The 15,091-nt window shown below is 45.8% G+C and overlaps 1 protein-coding gene across 2 annotated transcripts in view; it reads right to left on the bottom strand.

The window, feature by feature from the left end:
* The window catches only part of ANKRD27 (ankyrin repeat domain 27), a 134,833-nt gene that overhangs the window by 80,734 nt on the left and 39,008 nt on the right, over positions 1 to 15,091 (bottom strand). For both annotated transcript variants that reach the window (XM_029608418.1, XM_029608419.1), the window contains exons 6-10: positions 10,320 to 10,379; positions 10,149 to 10,202; positions 9,987 to 10,052; positions 9,831 to 9,907; positions 8,728 to 8,849 (exon numbers count right to left, since the gene is read on the bottom strand). In XM_029608418.1, coding sequence (XP_029464278.1) covers positions 8,728 to 8,849; positions 9,831 to 9,907; positions 9,987 to 10,052; positions 10,149 to 10,202; positions 10,320 to 10,379 — 379 coding nt within the window. The remainder of the gene's footprint in view (positions 1 to 8,727; positions 8,850 to 9,830; positions 9,908 to 9,986; positions 10,053 to 10,148; positions 10,203 to 10,319; positions 10,380 to 15,091) is intronic.

The raw sequence follows: 15,091 nt of genomic DNA, 5'->3' as shown, positions 1-15,091 counted from the left end.
GCGGGTTAGATTCATAGCTTAAGAGGAGTTTACAAGGAGCGAGGGCAGCTTGGAGGAAAGGGGGGGAGGGGGAACGGGACAATGTATGTTGAGTTTGACGAAGGGGGGGTGAGAGATGGGGGGGGGGCGGCTGTGGGTTTGGGGAACTGCTTTCACTTGCAGGTGATGGCAGTTGCAGAGGAGTGTGTTCTTGGAGATGCGGGGTTGGGGGAGGGTGGGCTAGGTCTCTGGCGGGAAGGCTTTTAGGAAAAGCCATGTTTTGAGGAGTTGTTTTTTTTTTTTTGAAGGTTTGTGTCACGTGTTCTATTCTGAGCTGGAGAGGGAGGGAGTTCCATAGTGTGGGGCCGGCTACTGATATGGTGCATTTTCTGTCTAAGGAAAGGTGAGCTGCTTTAGGGAGGGGGGGGGGGGGGGAGATAGCGAGGAGCCTGGATTTGGTGGATCGGAGGCTTCTTTGTGAGGGAGAAGTGCAATGGTTAACCAGTTCATCTTGTTATTGATTATTTTTTTTGTGAATGAGGGTAAGGGTTTTGTATTGGATTCTGTAGTTGATGGGTAACCAGTGAAGTTCTTTGAGGATGGGGGTGATGTGGTCGCATTTTCTGTTTGTGATGGATCTGGCAGCAGCGTTCTGTAGTACCTGTAGAGGTTTGAGGGTGGAGGCAGGGAGGCCAAGGAGGAGAGAGTTGCAGTAGTTGAGCTTGGAGAAGAGAATCTTTTGGAGGACAGTTTGATAGTCTTGGGCATGGAGGAGTGGTTTGAGCTTTCTCAAGGTTTGTAATCTGTCTTTGATCATTGAGAAGATGTGGTGTTTGAGGTTTAGTTCATTGTCGATGTTATTCCAAGGTTTTTTAAGACGTGCATGAGCTGGGTCCCCGTGCAGTTGGGTGTGGGGTCAATGGGGAGGAGTGTGGTGTGGTCGTTTGTTATGTATAAGATTTCGGTCTTGTTTTGGTTGAGGGAGAGGGACAGTTGTGAGAGTAGCTCTTATTTTGGACTGGAGTTGGGCCCAGGTTTTTAGTGTGTTTTCTATGGTTTTGTTTAAGTGGAGTAAGATTTATAGGTCATCTGTGTAGACATAGTATGAGAGGTCTGATTCTGAGAAGAATCTGCAGAGGGGGGAAGAGGTAAAGGTTGAATAGGGTGGATGAGAGAGAAGAGCCTTGCGGGATGCCGTGAGGTAGAGGTATTTGGGGGGATTCTGTTGTATATTTTTTATTTTGAAGGTTCTGTCTGAGGTATGATTTGAAACATTTGATGGTGGTGTCGCATAGTCCGATTTCTGTGAGTCTGTTTAGTAGTGTCAAAGGCGGAGGAGATATCAAGGAGTATCAAAAGGTAGGATTGGCCACAGTCGAGTCCTCGAAGGATGGTATCGGTGAGGGTGAGGAGTGTCTGTGCTGAATAGTTTCCTGAAGCCATTTTGTGCTGGTAGTAGGATGTTATGATCTTCTAGGTAGTCTGAGAGTTGGTTGTTGACTATTGGTTGGGATGTACAAAAGCTACTCCCCTACCGGGTGGGAGGCTGCCCATGGCCCACTTAGTGCTGCCATTGCGAAGGCTGTATCCTCCCTGGCCTGGACATCCAGGCAGTAGAATCTGGAGGATGTGTGCAGGGAGGACCATGTCGCCGCCCAACAGAACTCAGCTGGCGAAAGCAGCCTGGTTTCAGCCCAGGAGACTGCGCCTTGACCTGTAGAGGTAGTGGTTTTCCTGCCTCTATGTAGGCAGCATTAATGACTTCTTTGATCCAGCAGGCTATGGTCGCCCGCGATGCCACTTCCCCTTGTTTCTTTCCACTGTGAAGAATGAACAGGTGGATCAGTTTTGCACAAGGATTCCAATCTCAAGAGGTATCGAACTAGGATTCTGCCAACATTCAGGTAGTGAAGGAGGCATGAGTCTTCTGAGTCTCTGTGTTCATCTGGTGATGGTAAGGATATGGTCTGGTTCATATGGAACTGGGAAACCACTTTCGGAAGGAAGGATGGTACCGTACGCAGCTATATGGTGCCTGGGGTGAACCTGAGGAACGGTTCTTGACAGGATAATGCTTGAAGTTCGGAAATGCACAGAGCTGAGCATATTGCGATCAAGAATGCAGTCTAAGGTCAAGAGGCGTAGGGACAAGCTGTTTGTAAGTCTAGTACTAGGTTGAGGATCCACAGAGGCACCAGCCACTTTAGAGGTGGCCGGAATTGTTTAACTCCTTTCAGGAAGCAAGACACATCAGAATGAGTTGATAGTCTGATGAAGTCCGCTTCGAACCTGAAACAGGCCAGTGCAGCGACTTGAATTTTGAGGGAGTTGAGAGATAACCCCTTCTGCATGCCATCCTGTAGGAATTCTAGGATCGTGGGAATCTTGGCTGTCCTCAGAAGGAGGGCACGGTCATCACACCAGGCTTCAAATGCTCTCCAGATCCATATGTAAGACAGAGATGTGGAGAATTTGTGTGCTTGGAGCAGGGTGTCAATCACGGCTTTTGAGTAGCCACGCTTCTTTAGGTTAGTCCTCTCAAGGGCCATACCGTATGAGAGAATTGAGCCGGGTCTTCGTGGGAGATCGGTCCCTGCTGAAGAAGGTCCCTGTATGGAGGTAGACTCAGAGGATTCCCTGCCAATAAGTCTTCGCATGTCTGCTTACCATAGCCTTCTTGGCCAATCTGGGGCGACTAGTAGGACTACTCCCCTGTGGTGTTCTCTTGTGAATGACCCTGCCCAGTAGCGGCCAGGGTGGGAAGGCATACAGGAGGTCTTCCTCTGGCCAGTTCTGGACGAGAGCGTCAATTTCTGGAGACTGTGGTTCTAGTCTGTGGCTGAAGAATCTGGGGATGGGCATTGTGACGAGTTGCTAGGAGGTCCATGGCTGGGGGGGCCCCATCAATGCACTATCATCTGGAAGGATGTGTCCACCAGTGAAAATTCCCCCAGGTCTAGGCTCTCTCTGCTGAGATAATCCGCTGAGATGTTGTCTTTTCCCGCAATGTGGGAGGCTGAAATCCCTTGGTTTGTTTCTGCCCACTCCATGAGAGGGTCTATTTCCAGAGACACCTGCTGGCTCCTGGTTCCTCCCTGGCGGTTGATGTAGGCCACGGTTGTGGTGTTGTCAGACATGACTGACAGACTCGCCTCGGAGTCTGTGGCTGAATCGCAGGCAGGCCTGGAAGCTCGAGTCTGACCGCTCGAGCTTCCAGGCAGTTTATGTTCCATTCTGCCTCTTTGTTCCATTGTCCCTGGGCTGTTAGTTCCTGACAGTGGTTCCCCACCCTCGCAGACTCGCATCCGTGGTGAGCAAGATCCACTTTGGTGCGGATAGCTTTACACCTCTGCTTAGGTGTTCTTCTTGTAGCCACCATTGAAGCTGATGCCGAACCTCTGTCGGTAGCTGGAGGCGAATTGAGTAGTTCTGGGACACTGGATTCCGTTATTTATTTATTTATTTAAAATCTTTTCTATACCGTCGTTAAGCGGGTGCCATCACAACGGTTCACAATAAGGCACAAAAACTATGTTGCATAAAGTGTCTGGAATTCTAACTCTTACACAGGTGCCATCAAAAATACTGTAACATTATATCATAATAAATACTATTTGGTGAGTGTTATAAGTTATGTCTAGATTTTCTAACTCTGCTAAAAGTTTGGTGTTACTTAACTTTAGTTCTTTGAAGTTTAAGATAAAGGTGGAGATTAGAATATAGGAGAGGAGACACACTTTAAGAAGGAAGGAGTGTGTTTGTGTGGGTGTTTGCTTGACCGCAATAACAGTTCCCTGGGTTCTACTCTTGATTCTCTTTGTGGTATGCTTGCTTAAATAGCCATGTTTTTAAATTTTTTCTGAATGTTTTGATGTCTCTTTCCAATCTGATTTCTACCGGCATGGTGTTCCATATTATCGGTCCTGCTAGTGATAGGGCCCTGTCCCTTACTTGTGTTAATCTGGCTGTTTTGACTGATGGTATATAGTTAGCAGTGCTTTGTTTGCTGACCTTAGGTTTCTGTGTGGGGTATGTAAGCGGAGGGCTGTGTTCAGCCATTCTGCTTTTTCGTCGTGTATCAGTTTATGAATGGTGCATAAAGTTTTGTATTGTATTCTTTGTTCAATGGGTAACAGTAGGGAGCGTTGTAGTGGTTGCATATGGGCCCTTGCCCAAGGAACAACTTCCAGAGTTGAGGTCATGAGGCAGAGGACTTGAAGGTAGTCCCATACCTTGAGGCGAACAGAGTTCAAAAGGTTTCACAGTTGACCCAGTAGTTTCCTTCTCCTTGGAGGGGGAAGGTAAACCTTGTCCAGCTTGATATCGAACTGGACTCCCAAGTATTCGTGACTGGGAGGGCTATAGGCAGCTCTTGGCTGTGTTCACGACCCACCCGAGTTCTTGTAGTAAGTTCTTGACTCTGGTGGTCGCGTGGCGACTCCCTTCCGGAGACTTTGATCTGATCAGCCAAACGTCCAAGCAAGGATGTACCAGACCTTCTTTCCCCAGTGTAGCCGCTACTACCACCACCGTAATTTTGGTGAAGGTTCTGGGAGCGGTGGCTAGTTCGAAGGGTAGCGCTTAAAATTGGTAATGATTGCCCAGTATCGCAAAGCGCAGGAAGCACTGGTGGTCCTGATGGACCGGGATGTGAAGGTAGGCTTCGGATAGGTCCAGGGAGGTTAAGAATTCTCCCGGTTGCACTGCCATTATCACAGAGTGTAAGGTTTCCATGCGGAAGTGTGATACCTTCAGGTAACGGTTGACTGCCTTGAGGTGCAGGATGGGTCAGAATGTTCCTTCTTTCTTGGGAATGATAAAATAGATGGAATAGTGACCAGTATTTTGTTGAGACGTAGGCACCGGAGTTATTGCCTTCAGGCTGAGTAGTCTTGCTAGCGTGGTGTCCACTGCCAGTCTCTTGGAGTGGGAGTGGCATGGCGATCTCATAAATTTGTGTGGGGGGATGCTTTGGAATTTTAGGGCATACCCCTCTCGAATGTTAGGGCCCACTTGTCCGATGTTACTTCGACTCATCTTTGGTAGAAGAGGGTAAGTCTGCCCCCTATGTATTCTTCCTGTGGATGGATCTGCATCTTCTCATTGTGGGGCACGGCCAGAGCCTGCCCCTGAGCTTGCTCCTCTCTTAATGCGATTGTTCCAAAAGGACTGAAACCAAGTACGAGGTGCTTGGGACTGTGTGTTCCTGTAAGGTTTAAAACGCTGCAATCCTCTTCCCTTGGTTCTTCGGGGGGGGGGGGGGGGAGGAGCGCTGATATGTTCTTTTGTTCCTGTCTTCAGGTAAATCGGGATATTAGGGATTCACCCCATTTGTTGGCCAACTTCTCCAGTTCGCTTCCAAACAGGAGAGATCCTTTAAAAGGCATTTTTGTGAGATTCGCCTTGGAAGTTGTGTCAGCCGACCAGTTTTGGAGCCATAACTGTCTTCTGGCCGCCACCGCAGCGGCGACACCCCTGGATGATGTGCACACAAGGTCAGTGGTAGCATTGGTGAGGAAGGGCACCGCAGGTTCCATCGCTTCTCCAGGCATGGTAGTGTCTCTGGAGAGAATCAAACAGGAACGTGCCACCAAGGCGGCAATTTGTAGCATCATTGCTGAGACAAAGGACTGCTTAAGAATGGCTTCCAGCCTTCTGTCTTGGGCGTCTTTCATTGCCACTCCTCCCTCCACAGGGATTGTGGTGCGTTTTGAGACTCCGCAGATCATAGCGTCCACTTTAGGAAAGCGTAGAAGTTCCTTGGCCGTGGGTTCCAGCGGGTATAGGGCTTCTAGTGCCCGTCCCCCTTTAAAACTGGCCTCTGGAGCATTCCATTCCAGTTTCTTGATGGGCTCCAACATAGGAAAATAGCATGAGGCTTTACGGAGGTACACCAACATGGGATTCTTTTTAGGTTCCAATGTAGGGTCTCTGTGCCTGGGAGACCCAGTGTCTTCATAGTTTGGGACACGAGGGCTGGTAATTCGTCTTTGTGGAAGAATCGGAGCATGGTCAGTATGGCTTCATCCCTGGGGTGATTTCCCCTTCTTCCAGGGAGTCTGTTTCTTCCTCTGAGGTGTCTGGCTCCCCATCCAGGAAGATCTTGGGTAGGAGAGACATGTCTAGAGCCTCAGGAGGTGCTGGGAAGTGCTTGTGCTTTCGGCAGAGTTTGAAGCAAGTGGACAGCCTGGGCTGGTTGTGCCTGGACAAAGATTTGCAGCCCTTTGAAAAATTCCACCCAGGAGAAGGTTCCTTGGTCCATGATGCCAGAAGGGATTGTAGTGGTAGCCCCGGAGGAACCTTCCTGTGGGGGTGCTGAGTTGGACAGAGTTAGGTCCGGGGTGCCATCATCAGTGGTTCAGGATCCCTCTCCTGGCTGTGTGAGGTCTTGATTGGGCTCTCCCTGGTTCTGTTCGCACTGCTGGCACAGCAGGGATTCTAATTCAGGTTACACAGCTCTCAAGTGGCAGGCTCGGCAAAGAAAGGGTCCCTTGGCCTTCTTGGATGGTGGTGCATTTGTTTGTACATCTGTAGGGCTTAAAAATTCATCCGTGCGAGAATTATATGTGCCTGGAGCGCAGGAGTTATGCGCAGGAGTTATGCGCAGTACGTACGCACAAGTTATGCATGCAGGCGGCGGATTTTGTGCGCGTGGCCCAGTTATGCGTGCAGTTGTGCGCGCCGCTGTGTGCACAACCCAGATGTGCGCGCAGTTAAGCGTGTATCCCTACGGACGCACTCAAATTATGCGCCTCGGGCCTCTGGCCTGTTCCACGTGTACCGCCGGCGAGGGGGGAAGATGGTGCCGACGACCCTGGCAACAAGATGGCGACCCCCCCCCCCCCCCGGAGAGTCTCCACATGTGTAGACCCTCGACCAGATCAGGGCCTGCCAGAGGAAGGCTGCTCAACCCGATTTAAACCTCTGAGAAAGGTTGGTACGGCTGTTCAAGCCTTGGAGCCCGGAGACTTAGAAGAAAAGGTTTCTACCTTACCTAGTCTCGGCGCTTACCGCTCGTGTCGTGCCATAAGTTTGTTTAGGGAGTGCCAGTGGTGTGGGTTAATGTGGCCAATGGCAAGAAAGTTAACTCCAGGATAGTACATCAAGAGGGCAAAATGGAGTAGAACAATGACAGTAAGTTAGTTAGTTACTTTAGCTGTGATTTTTTTGTGGAAAAATATAAAAACAGTAGGTTTAGGAAGCTTGGTTGCCCAATGGATTGGATCATTCCTTTTGGAAAGAACACCTGTTGTATCCTTAAAGTGGGGTGGTTGTTCACCCTTGAAGCTGTCTCTTGTGGGGCTCCTCATGCTCCCTTTAACTTTATGTGTAAGGAAATTGAGAGCTGGGTTAGGATTAAAAAGGTATATATGACAACATTCAGATCATGACCCCATAATACAAGAAGTGAAATTAAGACACTGGCAAACTGTTTTCTTTTAATAGCAAACTGGTTTAAAATGTTCAAAAAACAGAACTTTGGATGGTAGGAACACAAGATGTGTTGTTGGCTTCCATATCTGTTCAGATTGAGTTGAAAGATAATAGCTTTTATTACACTCAAGAGTTTAGGTGTAAACTCGGATAATGAGTTTAATTTGGTCCTCCCATGATTCTCAAATGGTAAGAAATGTGATTTTTAAACAAAAGGTTGATTTTTTTTTTTTTTTTTAAACCCACATACAATTGTGGGGTTTTTTTTAAAGTCTTTTCATTTGGTGATCCAAGCTTTATGTATGTCACAACTGGATTATTGTAATAACTTATTATGTGGGCCTGTCAGAACAGCTCACACATAGGCTACAAGTTGTTCAGAATGTGGCAGCTAGAGTGATGAATGGTTGTCCTAAATATTCTAGATAATGCCAATCTTGAGATTATTGCTTTGACTCCCAGTTCAAGCCCACATTCGTTTAAATTAATCATTATTGATGTTTCAAGTAATCAAGGGGAATTGTCCCCTCTATATGAAGGAAAAACTAACATTGCATGTTCCACAGTATCAGCTGCTCTCTAGTCAAGGGGTGTTGCTAGTTACTGCTGCTTTGAGAGAGACGTGCAAAATATAAATAAGAGTACAGTTTAAGTGGCAACACCTTACTAGTGGAATAAGTTTGCTACGGCACTCCAGCTAAAACAATTGTGTTACATTCTAGAAGAAAGATAAAACATGGATTTATTAATGTTTGCATACCACATTGAACAATCTTATTTAGGCCAGGAATGCAGTGTATAAAATTGGATAAACATATTATTTTCTATATTTTTATGCACTCTGTGTTGACTGGGTTAACCACCTTGGAAAGTCGGGTGAAGCTCAAGTAAAATTATAATTAAACCAGAGGGTGTGGAATCCAATCTATGGCAGAATTTTAAAATGCTTGGAACAGAGCATTATAGTAAAAACAGGGTTGACAAGTTGAGTAGAGCCAGGGGTGTTGGCTTAAGCATGCAAATTTGTGTGCTTGTCTATACGGAGTAGAAGAGAACTGAACAGTGAAGACAAGACAACCAACGTTTATAAGGCACATTATCCCAGTAGACGAGCAAGTTCTTACAGCTAAGAGATGGAAACTGAACAGAATGAGCGGGTCAAAGGGTCTTTAGCTGCTATCATCTACCAAGAAAACTACATATTGCATGGGCACAGTGGGTCTTCATTTCACAACTGAGGTACGCCAACAAAAGAAAGGCATGATTCTCTCAAAATTAATAAATCATTATCGGCTTCTTTCTTGGAATACAAACCTCTTTGGCTTGGAGACTGCATAATAATCTGCACCACTTTCCACAGACAAATCAGCTTCTGCTGTGGTGAAGTGCATCTGTTCAGTTGACTCAGTTCTCGCTTTGCACGAGGAATGTTGAAACTACAAAAAAATAAAAATAAAAATGCAGAACAGACATCATGATGTCATGGAAACACAAGTGGCTACAACAAGGACAGCTCCAATTAAACCTAGCAATGCAAATAGCATACTACAAAAATCACAGGCAGACTGTCTAAGGATAATAAAAAGTGGACAGAAAAATAAGCAGATTTCTTGACAAGTATGCAAAGGAACAAGAAAAGTTTAGTAAGGCATAACCTGAGCTGGTTTTTGGAGTAAATATATCAAGTATGACCAAGCATATATGGAAAGGAATTGATCAGGGCCTTCTACCAACTATCAGAGAAAAGGTGGGAAACTCCAGGCATACAATAGGACATTATTTTTTCCTTTTCCTCTGAATTACCATGGGCAGCAGTGGTAAAACAGCATCAAGCTTCCAAAATGGCATTGGGGTATCCTGCTGGAATTTACAGCTTTAAACAGCAGTAGCACTGGACATCCAAGAAGGCCGGGGGTAACATGTATTGAATGATCACATTTAAAACCCAAACAAATAAGCATGGGAAGGCTGGATGTGTTAGACAACAGCCTCACTAACTTTAATGGCTGTGTGGGTTAATACTAAACTTGGTACAGAGACCTGGAAGGGAACCTGGGTATTGGCTTCTAAAGTACCAGTCTTGTATGAATCAGAGGAAAATGACAAGGCTGGATTTAGCCTTCAAGTGGGGAGTGATGAAGGTCAACACCGTCAGATTTTGGATTAAATGTGTTTTGTCAGAGAGGAAGAGGGGGATGTGGATTGAGGGTTGGCAGGAAGACATTGGGTAGGAAGCTGGAGGTTTATGTATGGGAATTTGTATGCTCATCTACCCAGGATAGTAGAAAACCAGGAGGAAGGATCTCAACTGGGCAAATTGGAAGAGCCAACTGTCTTAGAAAGTTAGCTGTAAGCCAATCAGAAAACTGACTAGAGACCTTTTCGATACGGCCTAAACATGCAACTATGTGACTCACCTAAACTCAGGTTTAACCCCTATGTCTTTCTGCTGGATGTCTTGCAGGCTTCTTGTAATTTTGTTAAAGGCTGCATCCTGCAAACAAACAATTAACTAAGTAAATACTCCAGAAAAGCTTCAGAGTACAGCAGGATTAACAGCGTTCCAGACCTACCTCACTAGCCTCGATGGTTCCCACATACTTAAATATTAGATCATGAATACCATGGTGTATATACATCTGTGGAGCAAGGGAGAAAGATATATCTTTAATATTCTCAGTTTTTTTCCCATATAAAATTAAAAATTCTCAATAATTGTTCTGTTGAGCCCTTACCTCTACTGCTTGTTTTATCAGGTTCATCTGAGGTTCCTGCTTTGCAATGATTTTCTAAATATTAAAGACATATACAAAGGGAAATGAATATTTAGCTATTTCAAGCATAGAAATACAGCGGCAGCACAGAAAACTGTTACACGGAAAAATAAATAAATAAAAAAAGCTTACCAAATGAGAGTCTCTTAACAATAGCTGAAGACATTTGGTGTAAAGTGCATTAACAGAGTCCTGAAGACCAGAAAACACCAGATTCAGTAATAAATATCATCACTTTATAAAAAGACAGGGATCTTTTTATGACGACATTTAACAAATATATTTCTAAGTAATCTGAATCCATTTGTTCAGCTAGACTTCCTTACTGCTGAAGACAGAACCAGCTACGGTCCCAAGCAGACACATGATTTCTTTAATACCACCAACTGGGGCTTCACAGTTATGATCACCAGAGCACCTTCCAAAATTAATGTTCCTTATGTTGTTTCATTTTTCCTGTTAAGGTGACCAAACACAGTAAATACACACAAAGTTGTCTCAGAGTTAGAAATTTCTAACATTATCTCTACACTGAAAGGCGTTAGCAACATTGCAAGGGTTGAATGGGCAGCCTATTTTAAAAGCTAAGGAGGACTCGCTATCTGAAAGCCATATGCCTGCTACACTAAAGGAAGCATGGTGAGGTCCTTGTTGAAAAAGCCAGTGCTACATCCTTCTAATTTGACCAACTATTGGCCAATCTCCTCGCTTTCATTTATTGCAAAGATTATTGAATCGGCTGTATAGAAGCAATTCATGAACTTTGATGGTCTTCCACAGTTTCTGGATGGCTCTCAGTTCAGGTTCAGAAAATCTGAATACAGAGATCCTAATTCTCTCAACAGCTGATGCCATCAGATGTCTCAATGGTGGCAACAGTTATGTATTTACCATTCTTGATGTCTCTGCTGCTTTTGATACTAATCAATCAATACAAACATTTTCCTCTACTGGCTGAGAAAATTTGTAAATGCAGGGATAGTCCTCAAGTTGGTTTCAATCCTACCTTGAAGGCAGGCTGCAGCAAGCAAGATTTGGATAAAATACATCTAACAGGTTTTCCGATGCATACTGGTGTTCTACAGGGCTCAGCCCTTTCGACAACACTGTTTAAAGGAAAATTGGTTCTTACCTGCTAATTTTCGTTCCTGTTGTACCATAGATCAGTGCAGACTCCTGGGTTTTGCCTCCCTTCCGGCAGATGGAGACAGAGAAAGTTTTGCTGACACTGCCACATAACCTGGTATGCCACCTGTAGGTCCTCAGTATTGAGAAGTACCCAAGCCAAGATACTAACGAACACAGCCACAAATAACACAGAAACATAGAAATGATGGCAAAAAAGGACCAAACAGTCCATGCAGTCTGCCAGCAAGTTTATAGTAGGTAGTATCTGCCATGCTATACAAGTCACCCCCATACTTATAAGTACTCACATCCCCCTGAACGATCAGAAGGAAGTGGAAACTTATAATGGATAAATCTTTCCAACCTTAAAATCGTGAGGAAGTAAACAAAATCTGTGCTATTCTTCACACTAATTACAACAGATCAAGCAGATTCTCCAATTCTCCCCATATCAACCGGGCGGAACTCTGGACTGATCTGTGGTACTACAGAAATGAAAATTAGCAGTTAAGAACCAATTTTCTTTTTCCTGCACGTACCCAGATCAGTACAGACTCCTGGAATATACCCAAGCTTCCCTAAACAGGGTGGGACTACAAGAGTCCCGCTCAAAGTACACTTTCACCAAAGCCCATGTCCTCCAGGGCCTGGACATCCAAACACTAATGCCTGGTGAAAGGGTGCAATGATTTCCAAGTAGCCGCCCGACAAGTTTCTTATGGCAATACCTGTTGACATTGAGCCCAGGACATCACCTAAGTAGCGTGAGCCATTAAACCCTCAGGGATACAACAACCCTGAGAGATGTATGCCAGACCAATGGCTTCCTTCAACCACTGTGCTATGGTGCATTTTGAAGCTTTATGACCTTTTTTTGCACCACTCCATAGCACAAAAAGATGGTCTGACAACCGGAAGCTATTAGTGACCTTAAGATACTGCAACAACGCCCGCTTTACATCCAAGATTTGGGTAAAATACACTATAGTATCCACATTTGGAAAGGCCAGAAGCTCTACCGATTGACTTAATTGGATCACCACCACCTTCGGAAGGAAGGATCCACGCACAACGAGACTCCAGAATTCTCAGAAAAGGATCCCTACATAAAGCCTGAACCTCCAAAATCCTTCTAGTGGAACAAATTACCACCAGGAACACAACTTTCAAGGTAAGATCTTTCAAAGTTGCCCTTCTAAGAGGCTCAAACAGAGCTGCACACATCCTCTTAAGGACCAAGTTAAGACTTCAGGAGGGACACAACTTCCATACCGGAGGACGCAAGTGCATCTAGAGCCGCTCCCTGCACTTTGCCTCAAAGACAGCCCAAAGCCACCTGAACTGAGGGAGTTAAAGGCTAGCCCCTTCATCAGTACTCTTTGCAAGGTGGTCAGAATATGCACTACAGATGCTACAGTAGGTTCAACCACCTGCGCCGCGCTCCAAGCCTCAAAAACTCTCCAGACTCTCACATACGCCAAGGGGGCAGAAGTCATTTCCACTCTGTTGCAAGCTAGAAAGACATCCTCGGAATATTCTCCCTTAAGCATTTTCTCTCAAACGCCAAGCTGCGAGACAGAGGAGAGCCGCTTGATCTGAAAACCATGGCCACAGAGGCCACTCCAGTACCACTAGATTGTCTCCCAGATGAATCTCTACTCGCCACAATATTTTGCCCACCAGCAGCCACAGCGGAAATATGTAAAGGAGAATACCCTGCAGCCAAGGAAGAACCAAGGCATTGATCCCTTCTGCAACTGAAGCATGGTGCCTTGGCATTTCGCCAAGTTGCCAATAAGTCCATGTGGGATCTGCCCCATCTGCAACGGATAAGACGCATTGCTTCCTCTGACAACTCCCATTCTCCGGGATCCAGTTGTTGTCAGAGAAAAGTCACTTGCACATTGTCTATCTTGGCTATGCTGCTAGTATTACCAGATGCTGCTCTGCCCAGCGAATTAACTCCTGGGCTTCCTGAGCCACCACACAACTTTTGGTACCACCATGTCAGTTGAGGCAAGCCACCATCGCATTATCTGACAAGATCCTTCATGGCCGCCCTCGCAAGAGGGGTAGAAAGGCATGCAATGTGAACTGAACCACTCTCATCTCTAAATGATTAATAGACCACAATGCTTCCTTTGCTGACTCCTAGCCCTCTGTTGACTGAGCTTGGCATTGGTGGTAACAACTATCCACTCCAGAACTTCCAAGTCCACTCTGCGACACAACTGCTCCCGACCAAGCCACCATGAGAGACTGGTCCTGGCTAGCTCTGTAAGAGGTAGATGGAACCCATTATCAGAGCAGTTTCACGGGAAGAGCAATGCCGATTGCAGAGGCCTCATATGAGCAAACACCAAAGGAACCAGCTCCAAAGTGGAAGCCATGGAACAGAGACCCTGCAGTAATACCACATCCTGGGCACCGCCTTCTCTAACAAACTGTGAACTTGCCTCTGCAATTTGCAAATTAATTCCCTGGTGAGAAACGCCTTCCCTACCTTGGTATCAAAACATGCCCCCAGAAACTCCATCATCTGAGAAGGGGAAAGATGACTGACATATTTCCTAGCCAACCCAGGGATCTCACCCACTGCAATACCAACTCCACTGCCTGCCTGCAAAGGACCTCTGACTAGTTCATCCACATAAGGGTGAACTAGGATGCCCTACTTCTTGAGAGCTGCCATCACCACAATCATCACTTTGGTAAAGGTCTTCGGAGAAGTTGCCAATCTGAATGGAAAGGCGAAAAATTGAAGACGCGTCCCTAGGATCATGAACTGCAGGAATCTCAGATGGTCCAGCTGGATCATTATGTGCAAGTACGCCTTGGTCAAATCCAGGGAAGCCAAGAACTCTTCCTTGCGCACCGCTGCAAAAAAATATGAAATACCTTCCCATCCTTCGCTTCTCTAGGGGGGACGGGAACAACAGCCCCCAGCATCTGTAGGTGACTGATGGTTTCCTGCACCACTCGCCTTTTGGTCACAGAAGTGCAAGGAGAGACCATGAATAAGTCCTTTAATGGACGAGCAAATTCTAAAGTGTAACCTGGTCTTATGTTTAAGACCCACCGGTCCGATGTGATCTTGGCCCACTCCTCATAAAAAATAAATAAATAAAATAAATAAATAATAATAATAAAACTGACCCCTATAACTGGAACTGAGGAATGGACCAGCCTCGTTTCATTAGGCAGAGTTGGCTCCACCAGCACCCTGGCCAGAGCCATCTCTGTCCAGCTTTCACCTCTAAAAGGACAGGTTCCAGAACTGCTGCCTCCCAGTGGTCTGCCTCTGGGCTCCTCCTGAAACCCTATTCCTTCTGAATTGAGAATGCATAGGAAACAGATCCTTTTCCCCCTTTCGGCTTATCCTCAGGCAATTTATGTCCTTTATTCTCTCTCAAATGTTTTATCAGCTCTTCCAAGTCTTCTCCAAAAAGCAGCTTTCCTTTGAAAGGTAATGCTCCTAACAGACTTGGATGAAACATCTGCTGACCAGTTTCTCAACCAAAGATGTCGCCTGGCTGACACTGCAGACATCATTGTTCTAGAAGAAGTCCTAATGAGGTCATATCGGCTCCATTGGCCACCACAGCCTCTAGCCGCTCCGCCTGCTTTACATCTGATGCAGATAGATATTGCTTTATCCGCCTGCAACTGCTGCACCTAATCACAGTCCAGCCCAAAGTATAAATCTCCTGCACATTGCAGCACATATGCCTAGGGCAGACACCTTAACAATCTATTTGAGATGGACTTCCAGCTTC

The sequence above is a fragment of the Rhinatrema bivittatum genome, chromosome 7, assembly GCF_901001135.1.
Source record: "Rhinatrema bivittatum chromosome 7, aRhiBiv1.1, whole genome shotgun sequence".
In the NCBI taxonomy this organism is placed as follows: Eukaryota; Metazoa; Chordata; class Amphibia; order Gymnophiona; family Rhinatrematidae; genus Rhinatrema; species Rhinatrema bivittatum.
Note: the sequence above shows the minus strand (reverse complement) of the source record. Positions and strands in the feature narration are given on the sequence as shown.